Here is a 14,008-nt window from a genome sequence, read left to right on the forward strand (position 1 = left end):
TTATAAAGATTTTTACTGGCAAAGCTCTATTTCAGAGTCAAGTACTGAGAAAAGTCGAGTATGCTCACAGTATTAGGGACAGTTCTTGTTCACCTGTTTCTATCACAGTATTTGGCACAGTAAAAATGAAATTTGAATGAAAATCATTTGATTTATGTGAATTCCAAATTTGCTGATTTCCGGGGTTGATTTACCCCACCCACTTTCAGAGATGTGCATGTTACAAATATCCATCCAGAAATCGTTAATAAGCTTATATTTGATTCTATGTGAGAGTTTCCATAGCATAACAAACATTTATGGATGTTTTGCCTATAAACTAAAAATCTATAACACACGGAAAAGAATATTTTGAAAAAAATAAGCTATTTTTAGCTATTTTTTTTTACTAAAAATCCCAAATATTCGAAACTGCTGAAATTATTATGAAAAAGAGGGTATGTGTGTATTGAGACATGCGTTTTAAATAATTATCAAGAACAAAACCAAATGTTAGTTATTAAAAACACTTAGAATAGACACATCGAATAAAGAAGGGAAGTTTTTAATTTTTGGCGGCCATCTTGGTGGCCATCTTGGATTTTCTCAGACCGCACCATGATGCGACACCATCACCCTCGATTTTCTTATATCTTAGATGTTCCTCTAATCATTTCTAGAGAAATTTTTTCTGGACCTCTCGTGCAAACAGACACCCCCTCAGGGACTGTATTAAATAGTCAGTGGTTGGTTGAACAAATAGTCAGTATAATAGTTGGTTATGTGGACAAAAAAGACATATAGTCAGTGGTTGGTTGAACAAATAGTCAGTATACTAGTTGGTTATGTGGACAAAAAAGACGTCTTTTTTTCTAGTAATTGACCTGATAAAGCTTGAACGCGGAGTTTTCACACAGTTCTGATGCAGTGGTAGTAACAATACAATATTAAAAGTATTCATTTGAAGTTTTACGTACTTCAGAATAGCTATTTAAATTTTTGTATGTACGGACAATGTACTGCATCGATATGACATTGAACATTACGTCAAATTTACAGTTTTTTTTCTCTTCAATTTTCAACTGACTCGCTAGTCATGGTTACTGTCATGAAAGAATTTTTCTTTTGCAACTATTGAGACATTACTATTATATTGAATGTTGGATCAATGTAAGATAAATATGTTAATATTTGCTAACAAATTACATGGGCTAAACGTGGTGTTAACACCATCATTCAAAATAAATGTTTAAGGAAAAAACCTATTATCTGCACAAGAATCGCCCAATTTGGAAATGTGTTCAGTTCTAATGTATACTAAATACAAGCAAAAATATGTTCATATTCAATGTATTTATCAAAATGTAAAAAAAAAAAAAAAAAAAAAAAAAAAACGTCATGACCGTTATAACTTTTTTAACGCCTCTCATAAAAGTTACCGATCCAGGTATCTACAGTAGTGTACTGTAAAATGTGTGCAATGTTTTCTTTCTCTGTAGACACCTAAAGGAGTAGTATGCCCACGGAAGGTTACAAAACCAGTACCCAAGTTGATGGCCTACTACCATTACAGACAGGAAATTATACAAGGTGGCAACAATAAGATATTCCAAGCAGACGTAAGTTGTATATTTGAACCGCGCCATGAGAAAACCAACATAGTGGCTTTGTGACCAGCATGGATCCAGACCAGCCTGCGCATCCGCGCAGTCCGGTCAGGATCCATGCTGTTCACCAACGGTTTATCTAATTGCAATAGGCTTTGAAAGCGAACAACATGGATCCTGACCAGACTGCGCGGATGTGCAGGTTGGTCTGGATCCATGCTGGTCGCAAAGCCACTATGTTGGTTTTCTCATGACGCACTCATATTAAAGATATCCTATGCGCATCTTTCACTATGATAGATATAGTTTATTTTTAGATACTAACGTTACATGTAGAAAACCCCCAACAAACGAATTTAACTTGGCTAAATATATAATCAAAATGTAGATGTAAAGCTACATTCACAATAAAATGCCTCGTGTCACAATCTCTCCAGTTCCTTTTGTGGTAGTGCACGTATACAATGTATAATATATATATATATTAGATGTGTACACAGTACTGCTTATACATACAAAATATTAATAATTCTATCGATACTATGAAGTAATTAGTTCATATTTTACAATATTATCCTGGGTCTAATCTGTTTTAGAATATCAGTATAGGATATGAAAAAGATCAATATTTGAACTGTCCGTAGTCGTGCCAGAGAGTTGATCTAATTACATATATGTGCATGTATGGTACCGTCTATGAAAGTTGCCTAGCCTAGGAATCCACTCTGACAATTTCTAACTTTTTTCTACTTGCAAATTGACAATATCAGAAACTCGTTGAATGCCAATTAAGACTAACTAGCACAAATTATGCGGGATCTTTAATGAAGAGATATTATGTATGATTTCTTCTGACAAAGTACTAATATTATCAACAGCTTCCCAGGCTAAAAGGTGCCTGCAATTGTGTGTTTTCTGCTCGATTAGACAACATCTTCAGTATCTAATCAGAAAAATATGTTATTTATCTATATGCTTTACATGTAGGTATGGTATGACAAGGAGTATCGATACATTCGGTATGATTATCGGACAGCGTCTGAGGTGGCGCCACTTTTCACCGCCAGTCCGATCACAGAGATACACGATTACAACTATGGTATTGGATCCTTTATTTGTTCCATGAATTTAAAGTGACCTTTTTTTCTTCTTCTAAAATTTTAAACGCGAAAGGTAAGGTCTCTGTTTTTTTATATAATGTAGAATAATTCACAATTTGGATGAAATAGTTGCATATTATGATTTACACTGTTATAGTCTGATTTTAAATGTCTGATATTAAAAACTAACAAAACTGTAAAGAAAAGAACGCCGACATCCGTTTGATATTTATAAAAAATAAAGTGCATATACATACTCATTTTGTTCATCATTTCAAACGCGTTTCAAACATCTGAGAAAACTCAGTGAATAAATATTTAGTGTAGCGTGCACAGTGATTTGTTAATTTTCATTAAAGAACTATAAATAAAAATCAAACTGTCTAGAAGTAAGAACAGTGATAGACTTTTGACTTCCTTGAAAACCTGCTGATGGTATCATTTAAATAAAATATTGTTTCTACCACGGAAATTATGATTTTAAGCATAACTATTATCTTCACGCTGACAGTGTCTAAATATGGCCGGATGTCCTTAAGAAGGGTCGTTAGACTGCCATATCGGAAATGAGAAGAATTCTAGAAAAACTGAAATTCAAAATTAAGTAAAATCTCAGTTATGAGAGAAGAATAATTCCCTTTGCCTGTAGGTATTCGCTACACAAAAGATCAAGTGACAGGCCGGTGTGTGTCGTCTGCTATTGCTAACTCATCATTCGATGTAGCGGAAAATACGACCATCTACAACCAGAGCGGCTCCTATGTCATCCACATGAAGGACCCGATGCAACTTTTCTATTTGGACAGTAGTTATGCTTATACTGGACAGGTAATGAAATAATGAAATAAAATTCTCAAGATGAACTTTTGTTCAAATGAAGATATGCCTGTAATTTGAAGTTTTATATTGAAATTGTACTTACTTTAAGGTCCGCACTTATGTTTGATGCATGCATATGATCGTTGGCGTAAGAAATGACCAAAGCCTTCCATATAGAATGAAACAACATACAATCTTACGTACAGACAGCAAATCATAATATTTTACAAAAAAAAAAATCATATAATGTTTTAGTTAAGGTGATACCCCGTTTTTCCGGTGAATGACAAAAACACCAGACACTAAAGAGACTTTTACGTGATACGTGACTTCCATGAGCTCAACAAAACAATTTCAAGCACAGCTGTTGATATGGAATTTACAGAAAAGTTATACACTACAATGTCCCATCGAGATACTTACGAAAAAAATGCATATGAATAACGGAGAGATAAAAATAATTTTGACAGATCGCGAAAACTAATGACAAAATTCGACGGTTTGAAGATGACTCATGACTTACTTAAAAACTTGATGTTATTTCTACCTTCCAGTTCAATTTTCTTAAAAGACTTTTCAGAAAAAAAACCTTATTGTTAAATTACTGTCGTTTCCTCTATCAAAGTCACGTAAGAATTCCAGTTGAAATCCACCTGCCATTGATTTGGGCTAGTTAAAACATTGCAGCTAGCCATAACAAGTTCGTCATTGTCACATTAATATTTAGGATTTATCTTATGAGCACATATATTGGTAATAAAATTTTAATACTTTCTGTATATTACAATAATGCTAAAATATCTCAACCGTGTCGTATGCTTCAATAGATTTGAATATTACACGTAATGGTTAAAGTCAAATAAATGATACATGCAAACAGAATCATGTATTTGACTTTAGCCAGTATATATAAATTATTAGAACTCCTTTATTCAGTCAAAAGAAACTCAAAACTTTGATAATAAACTAGATATATTTTACTTACCTTCTCTTACATAAAAGTGTATTTTGAAATAATTTGACAGTGAGACGACATTGAATATTATATGAGCTGCACCATGAGAAAACCAACATACTGCGTTTGCGACCAGCATGGATCCAGACCAGTCTGCGCATCAGCGCAGTCTGGTCAGGATCCATGCTGTTCGCTAACGGTTTCTCTATTTGCAATAGGTTTTGAAAGCGAATAGTATGGATCCTGACCAGACTGCGCGGATGCGCAGGCTGGTCTGGATCCATGCTGGTCGCAAACGCACTATGTTTGTTTTCTCATGGTGCGACTCAATATGTTATGTTTGCAGAGGGTTGCTCGTGGGTTGCAGTGTAATGTATTCACATCACGCCGGAGTGACTATCCTATACCCGGGGTAGGGAGAGTCAGTGCTATATTTGAGTACTACTTTCTAGCGGTAAGATTTCGTAGATATTTTCTTTAGGGAAACAATCTTTTCCATACACTAGGTACACACCACCAAAATATACTGACTAAATGTTAGGGTTAGGTTTAACCTAGCTTCCAAAATTTAATCGTATTATACCTACTGTATGACCGCAGTGACTCTGTATTGTATCCCATTTTTTCTAATTCATGCAAGCGTCACAGAAAATGGAAATCATAGATTATGAATATTTGAACATATTACCAATGGCCGTAATCTAACAGGTCAGTATTTCGAACTGATTTTCCAGGTAGGTGAATATAAATAACAGACAAGCGATTAAATTAACAATTTACTTTCTATCAAGCGTCCACATTAATTAAAGCAAAGTTTGTGAATTTACGACATCATATTTGCGACAATTTCTATACAATTCTAGGACGGTTTTAAAGAAGAGCCGGATGATGGTTCCACGACACCGAGTGACGTGCCGGTCTACCTAGAAGTCACAGTTCCTAGCGTAAGATTTGATGAATGTTAAACTGTGTTGTTTATCCGAGAATTCCTCCAGATTCTTACATTTTGCAGGTTTTTGACGAAACTTACTGGTTTCATTAAACATGTTTCACATGACCGGTGTGTGAAGAACATTCGCTTACATCGTCTAAATCATTGATCTGTGTTTTTTTAAATTTATTTATCATTTACAATATAGATCTAAATAACACTTCTTTGATGCCCATTCTACAATGTATTAATAAACAAAATAACTAAGGATATTTGAGCCGTGCCATGAGCAAACCAACATAGTGGCTTTGCGACAAGCATGGATCCAGACCAGCCTGCGCATCCGCGCAGTCTGGTCAGGATCCATGCTGTTCGCTAACGATTTCTCTAATTGCAATAGGCTTTGAAAGCGAAAAGCATGGATCCTGATCAGACTGCGCGGATGCGCAGGCTGGTCTGGATCCATGCTGGTCGCAAAGCCACAATGTTGGTTTTCTCATGGCACGGCTCATTTATAGTAACCATTCTCCTGGTATTACCCGTTGTATTTTCTGTTGCAGATAAACTATCACGTAATGTATAACTTTGTGGATTTTGACGAGGAACATCCGGATATTTCAATCTTTGACGTGTCAACTTGCTACTCGGAATCATCTAAACTGCAGTTCCAGGTTCGATTTCCCGGTAAGCAATGTTCATGAATATGCAACATTAAATGTGTTTCTCTTGGTAATTTCATTTGTCTGCCCTTCTAACGTTTTTGCTTTAGTTTTCGGATTCCATATATCATTTTAATCGAATATGCATAAAAGAGATATCTGCAAATTTCAGAGATGTAAATTTTGTCCGACAAGCATTCATTTCTGTAAAAAAAAACTGACATTTTAACGATGTAATTGATTTCTTCTTAAAGGATCATACAAGTCCGGTACATCTGGACAAATAATTTCCAACTCTCAACGATTCTTCCGTGAAATAATGAATGTGAACCCTATACGTGTACAAGATGTGCGTCTAGACTACGACAATTCCCAGATCTACGTCTCCGCAACACTGATAGATAGATCGCCCTACGAAGGTAAATACAGGCTTTTGTTTTTGCTTTACTAGCGATATCCCTTCGCCCCAGCCATGAACACCTCACAGTAAATCTGTGGTTATGGTACATAAACGACTGATAATTGTTACAGTTTTTCCAAGAAAATATGTAGACTTAAGGTTCAAAAGGAAATTCTCAAACAAAATCAGCTTTTTCAAATTTTGTTGCACAGCTATTTAAACATTAATACAACGTCCGGCTATAGGACGAGAAGGATCCAGCTCGCCGTAAAAGCCATCATTCTGTATGTTCAACTGTAGCAGTTCCATTTCAAAAGTCATTGAAGTGTCAGCCATAGCACAGGGGCAGCAGTAGGCCTATAATCCCTTATGATCGAATTTACATTAATATGAGGTTCAGATAGATGGCGGTATGAAGTTTATAGTGTCTAAGTCCGGTTTTATGCACGTCTGCGATGAACACGTCAAGTTTTAGTTCTTATACCCAGTGTGAGGATGAACTTTTGTCAAATTAAGGGATATTTCTGCCATTCTATCTCGCTGTATGTATATATTAATGTCTATTCAATTTCCAGCTCAATTTACTTACTTGGCTGGGAAAGAAATCGAGAAGCATGATGACAAAGTAATTTCGGATTCTTACGCGCCTAACATCACGGAGTGTGCGAGACTTTGCGTGACCAACAATAACTTCGTCTGCAACAGTTACGACTTTTGTCCCCTCGATCCACAAGGTATATGTCGGCTCAGTAAACTACACATTGGCGATGGCACAGCTGTTGTTATCAACAGTACTTGCGACCATTTCTCTCGTAAGTAGAATATACATCACATGAAACACAAATTGTTATGGATGACAGTCATTTCCTGTATGCTGTAAGGGTTAAGGGACATTATCTCCCGCGGAGAACTTAACTTCGACAACACGAGTTATTCCGAACTTGTTACTGTACACACTTCTTGTAATGCACGAAAGAACTTGTTAAATTGGCTGTATTTTGTAAGTCATTCTTCTTTAAAATAATACATTTTTTTTTGTCTTAGCAATTCCAATCATATGAAACTGTATAAAATATATGTCTATTTTGTTTATATGCATGTTTAGTTACTTATTTGATATGGCGTAATTGTTCTGATCACATGGTTGTAATAACCCATGATAAAAATTTATATGGAAATAAATCCTAGAATCGTGCACAAAGGCGTAGCATGATGAAATAAACCGAAAATTGCAGTAAAACACTATGCGTTTTTTCTTAGAAACCAATAAAGTTATGTCATATTAATTAAACTAGTTGACAAAAGCTATTAGTTGTTATAGACTTTTTCTATATGTGTAGGTACAGTAAATGGACCAGCTGTCCCGGAGCCATCTATCAATACCGCCTATTCTCTGCTACAAACTGCAGTGTATAGCGGACAACTTCAAATCTTTGTTCCTCTTGCCGGAGTAAATACGGTAAACAATATACCTTTTTCGTGTTTCACATTTTTAAAGTTATTACTTATTCCTGATATGGATTTATTTATGATTTATGACAATCACTCAGTATCATGGTTACATAAAACTAACATCGGTTTCATTTTTTTTCATATAAAAATTAAATTTTGAGTTTTTCGATGATATGAAAGCCATATATAGCCAGCTCGTTTAACATTCCTTAAAAAATGAGATGTTACATATAAGAAAATTAATCTATTTTAAAAACTAACACCCACTGAAAACGCTCCCATGAAATTTTCTGTCGAGAAATTGTGCGTATGGAGACATTTACTCTGTAATAAACTAATCATAGAAATTCACAATGAAAGCAGTGTACAGTACAGATCTTTTCCTAATAGAATAAGCTATAAAACTAAGCCAAAAATATAACTGCCATATCCCTATAGATCTCATTTGATAATTATGAAATGATTTCATCAACAACATGGAACTACCGTGATTTTGGACTGCTTCACTTGTTTCAGAAGACGGGTTTTCTTTTCAAGTTTTATATCATAAGAACAGAACTTCGCATGTTCACAATATTAAAGAAATAATATATTGCAGACGGATGTTTTTAATATATCTAAACAAAACGAAGAGTTTATACGCAAGTAACCCGAGCGAATTGTTGCGCACGGCGATTTTACGTGTTAAGGTATATTTATACATGACCCTAGTCTTTTTCATTTCAGTCCTGATAGGTCTTTTATGTAAAACGTAGCTGAAGTAGTGAGGAACTATTTCATGGCGCATGTATTGCTCCAAATATAGAACGCCGAAATGACGTAAACGCGACCCGTGTTTTAATAGTATTAAAATACGTCCCGCTAAATAACTCAAGAGTGTGTAGGCGTCTTGTGCCTTAGTGCCTTACTATCGATTCAGAGTTTGTTAATTAAGTGTAACATCGTTTTGTTATATCACTTCGATTTTAAAACATCTTTTGTGAAAAAATAGTAGATCAAATTAGGTAGCATTAGATAGCAAAATAATATGTCGACGTGACGGCTGTATTGCCGTTTTTAATGAAAATGTGCATGATCTTTTCAGGTCACGTATACTGCAGTGGATGTCAGTGTAACATTTGGTAAGAATGTTTACAAATATTTGCTTTTGGATTTTCTACTTATATCTCTTCAACGGTTTTCATCAAATTATCGTTTTTTGTTGTAAGTTATTAATATCTGTTATTACACCACCCCATATATAACTGGTCCATAGTTTGTGCTATATGAACGGTCTGTATTTAACACGGATCTATAAGAAAAGTATTTAAGAATAAAACTGCAAAAAATTATTTCTGATTTCATGTCAATAATACACTTATAGCCAAAACTATTGACCTTGGCCAATTGCTTTGACTATTGACCAGCGTGACGCCTGTCAACAATTAATTTCATATTTACTTATATCAGTATCTGGAGAACAACTCACGTGTACCCTTAATTTTCCATGTCGTAAGCAAACATTTAAAGAACATTTTTCTATATGCAGGTTGGCTGTCTCCTAAACCGATACCTAAACTCTCTGGACAATTCTCCTACCATGAGGAAATCACGATACCCAATCTGAAAGCTGTCTTTAACACACATGTAAGTGAGAGTTGATATCGAGCTGGCGATAGAAATTTCGATTTAATATACTGTATTAGATGAAGCAAATCTCTATTCTAATACTTTTTTAAGGTGATTCAATTAGAAAGCAAACAATATAGATCGAATGTGAATTTCCAACTATGTTTCATAACATATGGGGATATAGCTCAGTGGTAGAGCATTCGACTGCAGATCGAGAGGTCCCCGGTTCGAACCCGGGTGTCCCCTGATGTTTCTTTTTTTTCTGCAGGTGTAATTCTAAATGTAATTATTGTTTTGTTTTAGATTTATTACGATTCGGACTTCAAACTTGTGCGCTATGATTTAGTAAACACACAGCCGAGTCCGCCTTTGTTTACAGTGGACCCTATATCAACAATTCACGATTACAGTTCAGGTAAGGACACTGATAGTCATAGAGGAATAAGTTGGGAACTTTTATATTTTATAAATGTGTACAGTTACACCATTTTGCTATTAAATTTTGCAGAAGCAAAACAATTGCTAAAATGGCTTGATTTGTCCTCCATCCTGACTGTGTCACAAAACGTCCTGCGCAAACTCTGCCCGAAAAGTGAAATATGGAAATATGGTTTGTACAAAGACACATGTTCACATTAACTATTATTTTGTATGTAGGTTTGTCATATACCCTTGACAAGAAGGAAGGAAATTGCACGATTGCGCCCATCACGAATAATTCATTCGACGTCGGTTCAACGCATAACGCTGGATTCGTACTCAAAATGAAGAGCCCTATAGATTTATTCTATCTGAATGGGACATACCGATACGCTGGACAGGTTTGTATGAATCTTCTGTAGATTCGATGCTTAAATATGTTTCTATGGTGCCTGATTACTGGAATTTTCGTCTTGTCCACAGTGCGGTTAAAACGTTACTTTGTCCAGATATTTTGCAGTTTTTTTTATATCGTCGTCTCGTTATGTCACCCTTGTCATAACGACAGAACAATAATATGCTGTTTTCTTCCGTTCTTTCGCCCCCGCCAAGACGATAGAACGAGGTGATGCGTGACAGAACGAGAGAATCTTTGACACTCATGCACACGCCCACAGACAACGAAATACAAAAAAATGTACCAGTAAAATATCGTTCTCCCCCCCTGCCAAAACGATGTTTTCTTATTTTACGTTGTCGTTCTTTCGACCCACCACAGCGACGGGACGATAGTTAACAAGTTGTTGTATCGCCATCTCATCCCGCCACAAAGATAGGACGACAGTTTACAGATTATCGTTGTGTCGCTCTTTTCCTCACGCCACAACGACAGAACGTCGATTTATATGTTATTGCTATGTGTTTGTATCGATTGTTTCATTCCCGCCATAGAGCAATACTACAAAATGTAAATTGCAGTTTTAGGGCACCGTTTCGACGTGTGCATAAGTTCGTCCTTTCGTTTTGACACGCGTCATTCATCGTTCTGTTTTCTGGCAAACGAATAAAGGACAACAGCAAACTGATTGGAATTGTGTCGGGCGCGGGCGAAAGAACGAGGCAAAGAAACTTTTACGTTTTATGTATAATTAGATATTTGCCTGTTTTATATAAATGCTGTTATTATTAATATATCTTATTTCTATATGATACAACATAACGTTCTGATCATCGTACAATAGCTTTAAAATATATAGCCTACAATTTGCATTCAGTTGTCATTCATTTTCAGCAAGCTTTAAGAAAATTGCGAAATTGATACTAAACAGCGACCAGCAAGCTTAAGCTTGCAGTTTAAAATAAATAATGCGAAAAAAGTCCTTGCCAAAGAGATTTGAAATGGATGAGTGAACCAGGGGATAGATAAAACCCAAATTTTAGTTAATGTTTCTCGTAAGTACTGTTTAGGCAAAGCGTATATTAATGTTCATTCATATAAGCATTGTCTTAGCTAAATTTGGTTTGAATTTTGAATGAAAAGAAAATGATCCTGACAAAAAAAAAAAAAACCCCGCTCAATTTTTGTGTCTCGCATTACCGGAATGAATGGGAAAATATGATGTTTTACACTCATGTAGAAGGGTCATTGTATTTTCACGTATTTGCAGCGCACAATTCGAGGTATTCTTTGTGATGTGTTTGAAGACAGACGCACGGACTTTAGGTATGGGGCGAATCCTCTACCACAACCTGCAGTCTTCCAGTTTTACTTCATGTCTGTAAGAAAACGTTTCAATTTGTTCACTCATACTTTTAAATAACTCAAGAATCATTCTGTAAACTTCAATTTACAATTTACGTTTGTCCGTAACGTAAGTTAACTGACTGGTGTGTGTGCCTCGGTATACGCATTTTTCAGGAAACTAGGCAACAGCAGTCATCAAGTAAAATGTGGCGGTGTTAAATTTTTTATCATGGAATACATTCAATTCACTATAACAGAATTTGAAGTCTGTTATTAGTTTGCTTGGTTGCGTTATATGCTTCCAAAGGATCTTTTTCTTATAGATTTTATTGCATAACGAATACTTACGTTCTTTTATTTGTATAGCGATGTATATAAGTCTGTATTTTTTGGACTCAGAATGATTGGCAAGAAATGTCAGAAGATGATGGTACTGCAGTCAACTCTCAGCCGATCGCTCTCATAGTCAGCTCCTCCGTTGTAAGTTTTATTTTCTTTTTTCTATGTTCATGGTAAGCTCCTCCGATGTTCTTTTTATTCGCCTCCTTTGTTTTGTTTATAGTCAGCTTCTCCGTTGTACGTTTTATTCACTTTACTCTGATACCGAATACTGAGCATTTCATTGTTTTTTTTTTTGTTTTTTTTTAAATATATTTAAGCACAAATTTTGTGTTTTATGTTATGAAATAAAAAGGTCAAGTAAAAAGTTCCCATAAAAAGTAAAGAACATTATGCTAATATGCACATCATTTACTCATTTATCATTTTCAGAATTTACTAGTATATATAAACGGCACTTTTTTTATTCATTCCTGAAACAACGACATTCTCTCAGTGTGAAGGTTCTAATTTATAACTACTGTTTCATGTTTTCAGGGGAAGTACACTTTGACCTATAATTTCTATGACTTCAGCGAGCAGCACCCAGATCTGTCTAACTTTGACATCCGACCATGTTACGTAGGCAACCAACTACGCCATTTTCTGATTAAATTTCAAGGTAACCATAGCAACGATATGATGATCACATCATTCGCATAATATTTGGTACCGATACTGCTACTTTTTCTTTAAAGCCTCATTCATATTATGAATTAGCTGGAGCTGTTACAATAATGTGGTCCATAGCTCCGCTAAAAGCTTTGCTTAAACAGTTTTTAATGGCTGTAAATTTACCTTCAATATACCAGATCCAGTTACATAAAATATTTACAAAAGCGCAAAAGAAGAAATAACAAAAGAGGGGTTATTTTTATAAATGTTTAAAAGTCATGTTTTGCCACTATTCATATTTATTATTTATGTTTTTGTAATATTACATGTATATCAAATTCCCTTCAGCGGAGCCAAAGATATTGCCTAAAAAGTTAATGATTGAACAAACATTAAAATAAATTGGATAAAACATCATAATCATTCAAGGTAAAAATTAGATAAATGAGCTTTTTAGTTACTTTGGCCGTATAAAATTGCATTCTTTACTTACTGTTCTTTTTTTGTCTTCCATTATTAATATTCCAGTTTTAGTTAAATGTATTCCCTTTAAAGTATGAAAAACTAAACCTTAAATCACAATGTGTTCCCTAGAGTGGTTTTTTCAATGTCATTTGTTTAATCTAAAAGATTCAATACAACCAGAAAGGGAGACAATTTTATACCAAATAGACAGAGTTATGGGAAATGTTATGTCGACTAGCTGTATGACAATGAGGTATATATATATAAAGAAGAAAGCTGTAGTTTTGTCAATTCAATTTCCATGCGTAATGGCCTGATTTCAAGTCTGAATAAAACATATAATTTTTACTTCATTTGTATAAATGCATTATGATTCTAGATTTTTGTAAAATTTCAATCCAATTCATAAATTAATTTTAAGGAATGCTGAAGAAAAGTGTGCTTCCAGGACATTTTCCAACTGTAAAAAGGGAAATAATTTTGTCGAAACAAAAGTCATAATTGTTGAAACTAATGTGAACTTATTATCTTATTATCCTTACAACATGTTCTATAGTTACAATACAGTATCTTTGTTGGTTCCAAATATGGTCATAGAAAACAAATATTTCCACACATTTTCCAAGTCAATAATAATCCTGTTATAATCAAAACTTGATGTTTAAACAAACATTGTGATCTCAAACCCATAGGCCGGTTATATAACTAGATATAATGTCAGACCCTCAAACTAATTGTAACAGGCTGAAAATACTTCAGCCCTGACCGTGAATTGGACCCGGGACCTCTCACACTTAAGTCGGACACTCTACCACGTCACCGTAAAAGCTAGCTCAATAGCAAGGAAGTATAAGTGCACCTTTATACTCTACC

The 14,008-nt window shown here is 34.9% G+C and overlaps 1 protein-coding gene and 1 non-coding gene across 2 annotated transcripts in view; both read left to right on the forward strand.

Annotated features, from left to right (window-relative positions):
* LOC123524576 (uncharacterized) overlaps window positions 1-12,718 on the forward strand; it is a 218,450-nt gene extending 205,732 nt beyond the window's left edge. The window contains exons 17-22 of the mRNA XM_053539731.1: window positions 9,431-9,528; window positions 9,817-9,928; window positions 10,171-10,334; window positions 11,601-11,711; window positions 12,077-12,157; window positions 12,554-12,718. Coding sequence (XP_053395706.1) covers window positions 9,431-9,528; window positions 9,817-9,928; window positions 10,171-10,334; window positions 11,601-11,711; window positions 12,077-12,157; window positions 12,554-12,718 — 731 coding nt within the window. The remainder of the gene's footprint in view (window positions 1-9,430; window positions 9,529-9,816; window positions 9,929-10,170; window positions 10,335-11,600; window positions 11,712-12,076; window positions 12,158-12,553) is intronic.
* Trnac-gca (transfer RNA cysteine (anticodon GCA)) lies at window positions 9,688-9,759 on the forward strand. Its single transcript has one exon. It is a non-coding gene; the product is annotated as a tRNA-Cys (tRNA).
* Window positions 12,719-14,008: the final 1,290 nt, after the last annotated feature.

This window comes from Mercenaria mercenaria, chromosome 3 (assembly GCF_021730395.1).
Source record: "Mercenaria mercenaria strain notata chromosome 3, MADL_Memer_1, whole genome shotgun sequence".
Classification (NCBI taxonomy): Eukaryota; Metazoa; Mollusca; class Bivalvia; order Venerida; family Veneridae; genus Mercenaria; species Mercenaria mercenaria.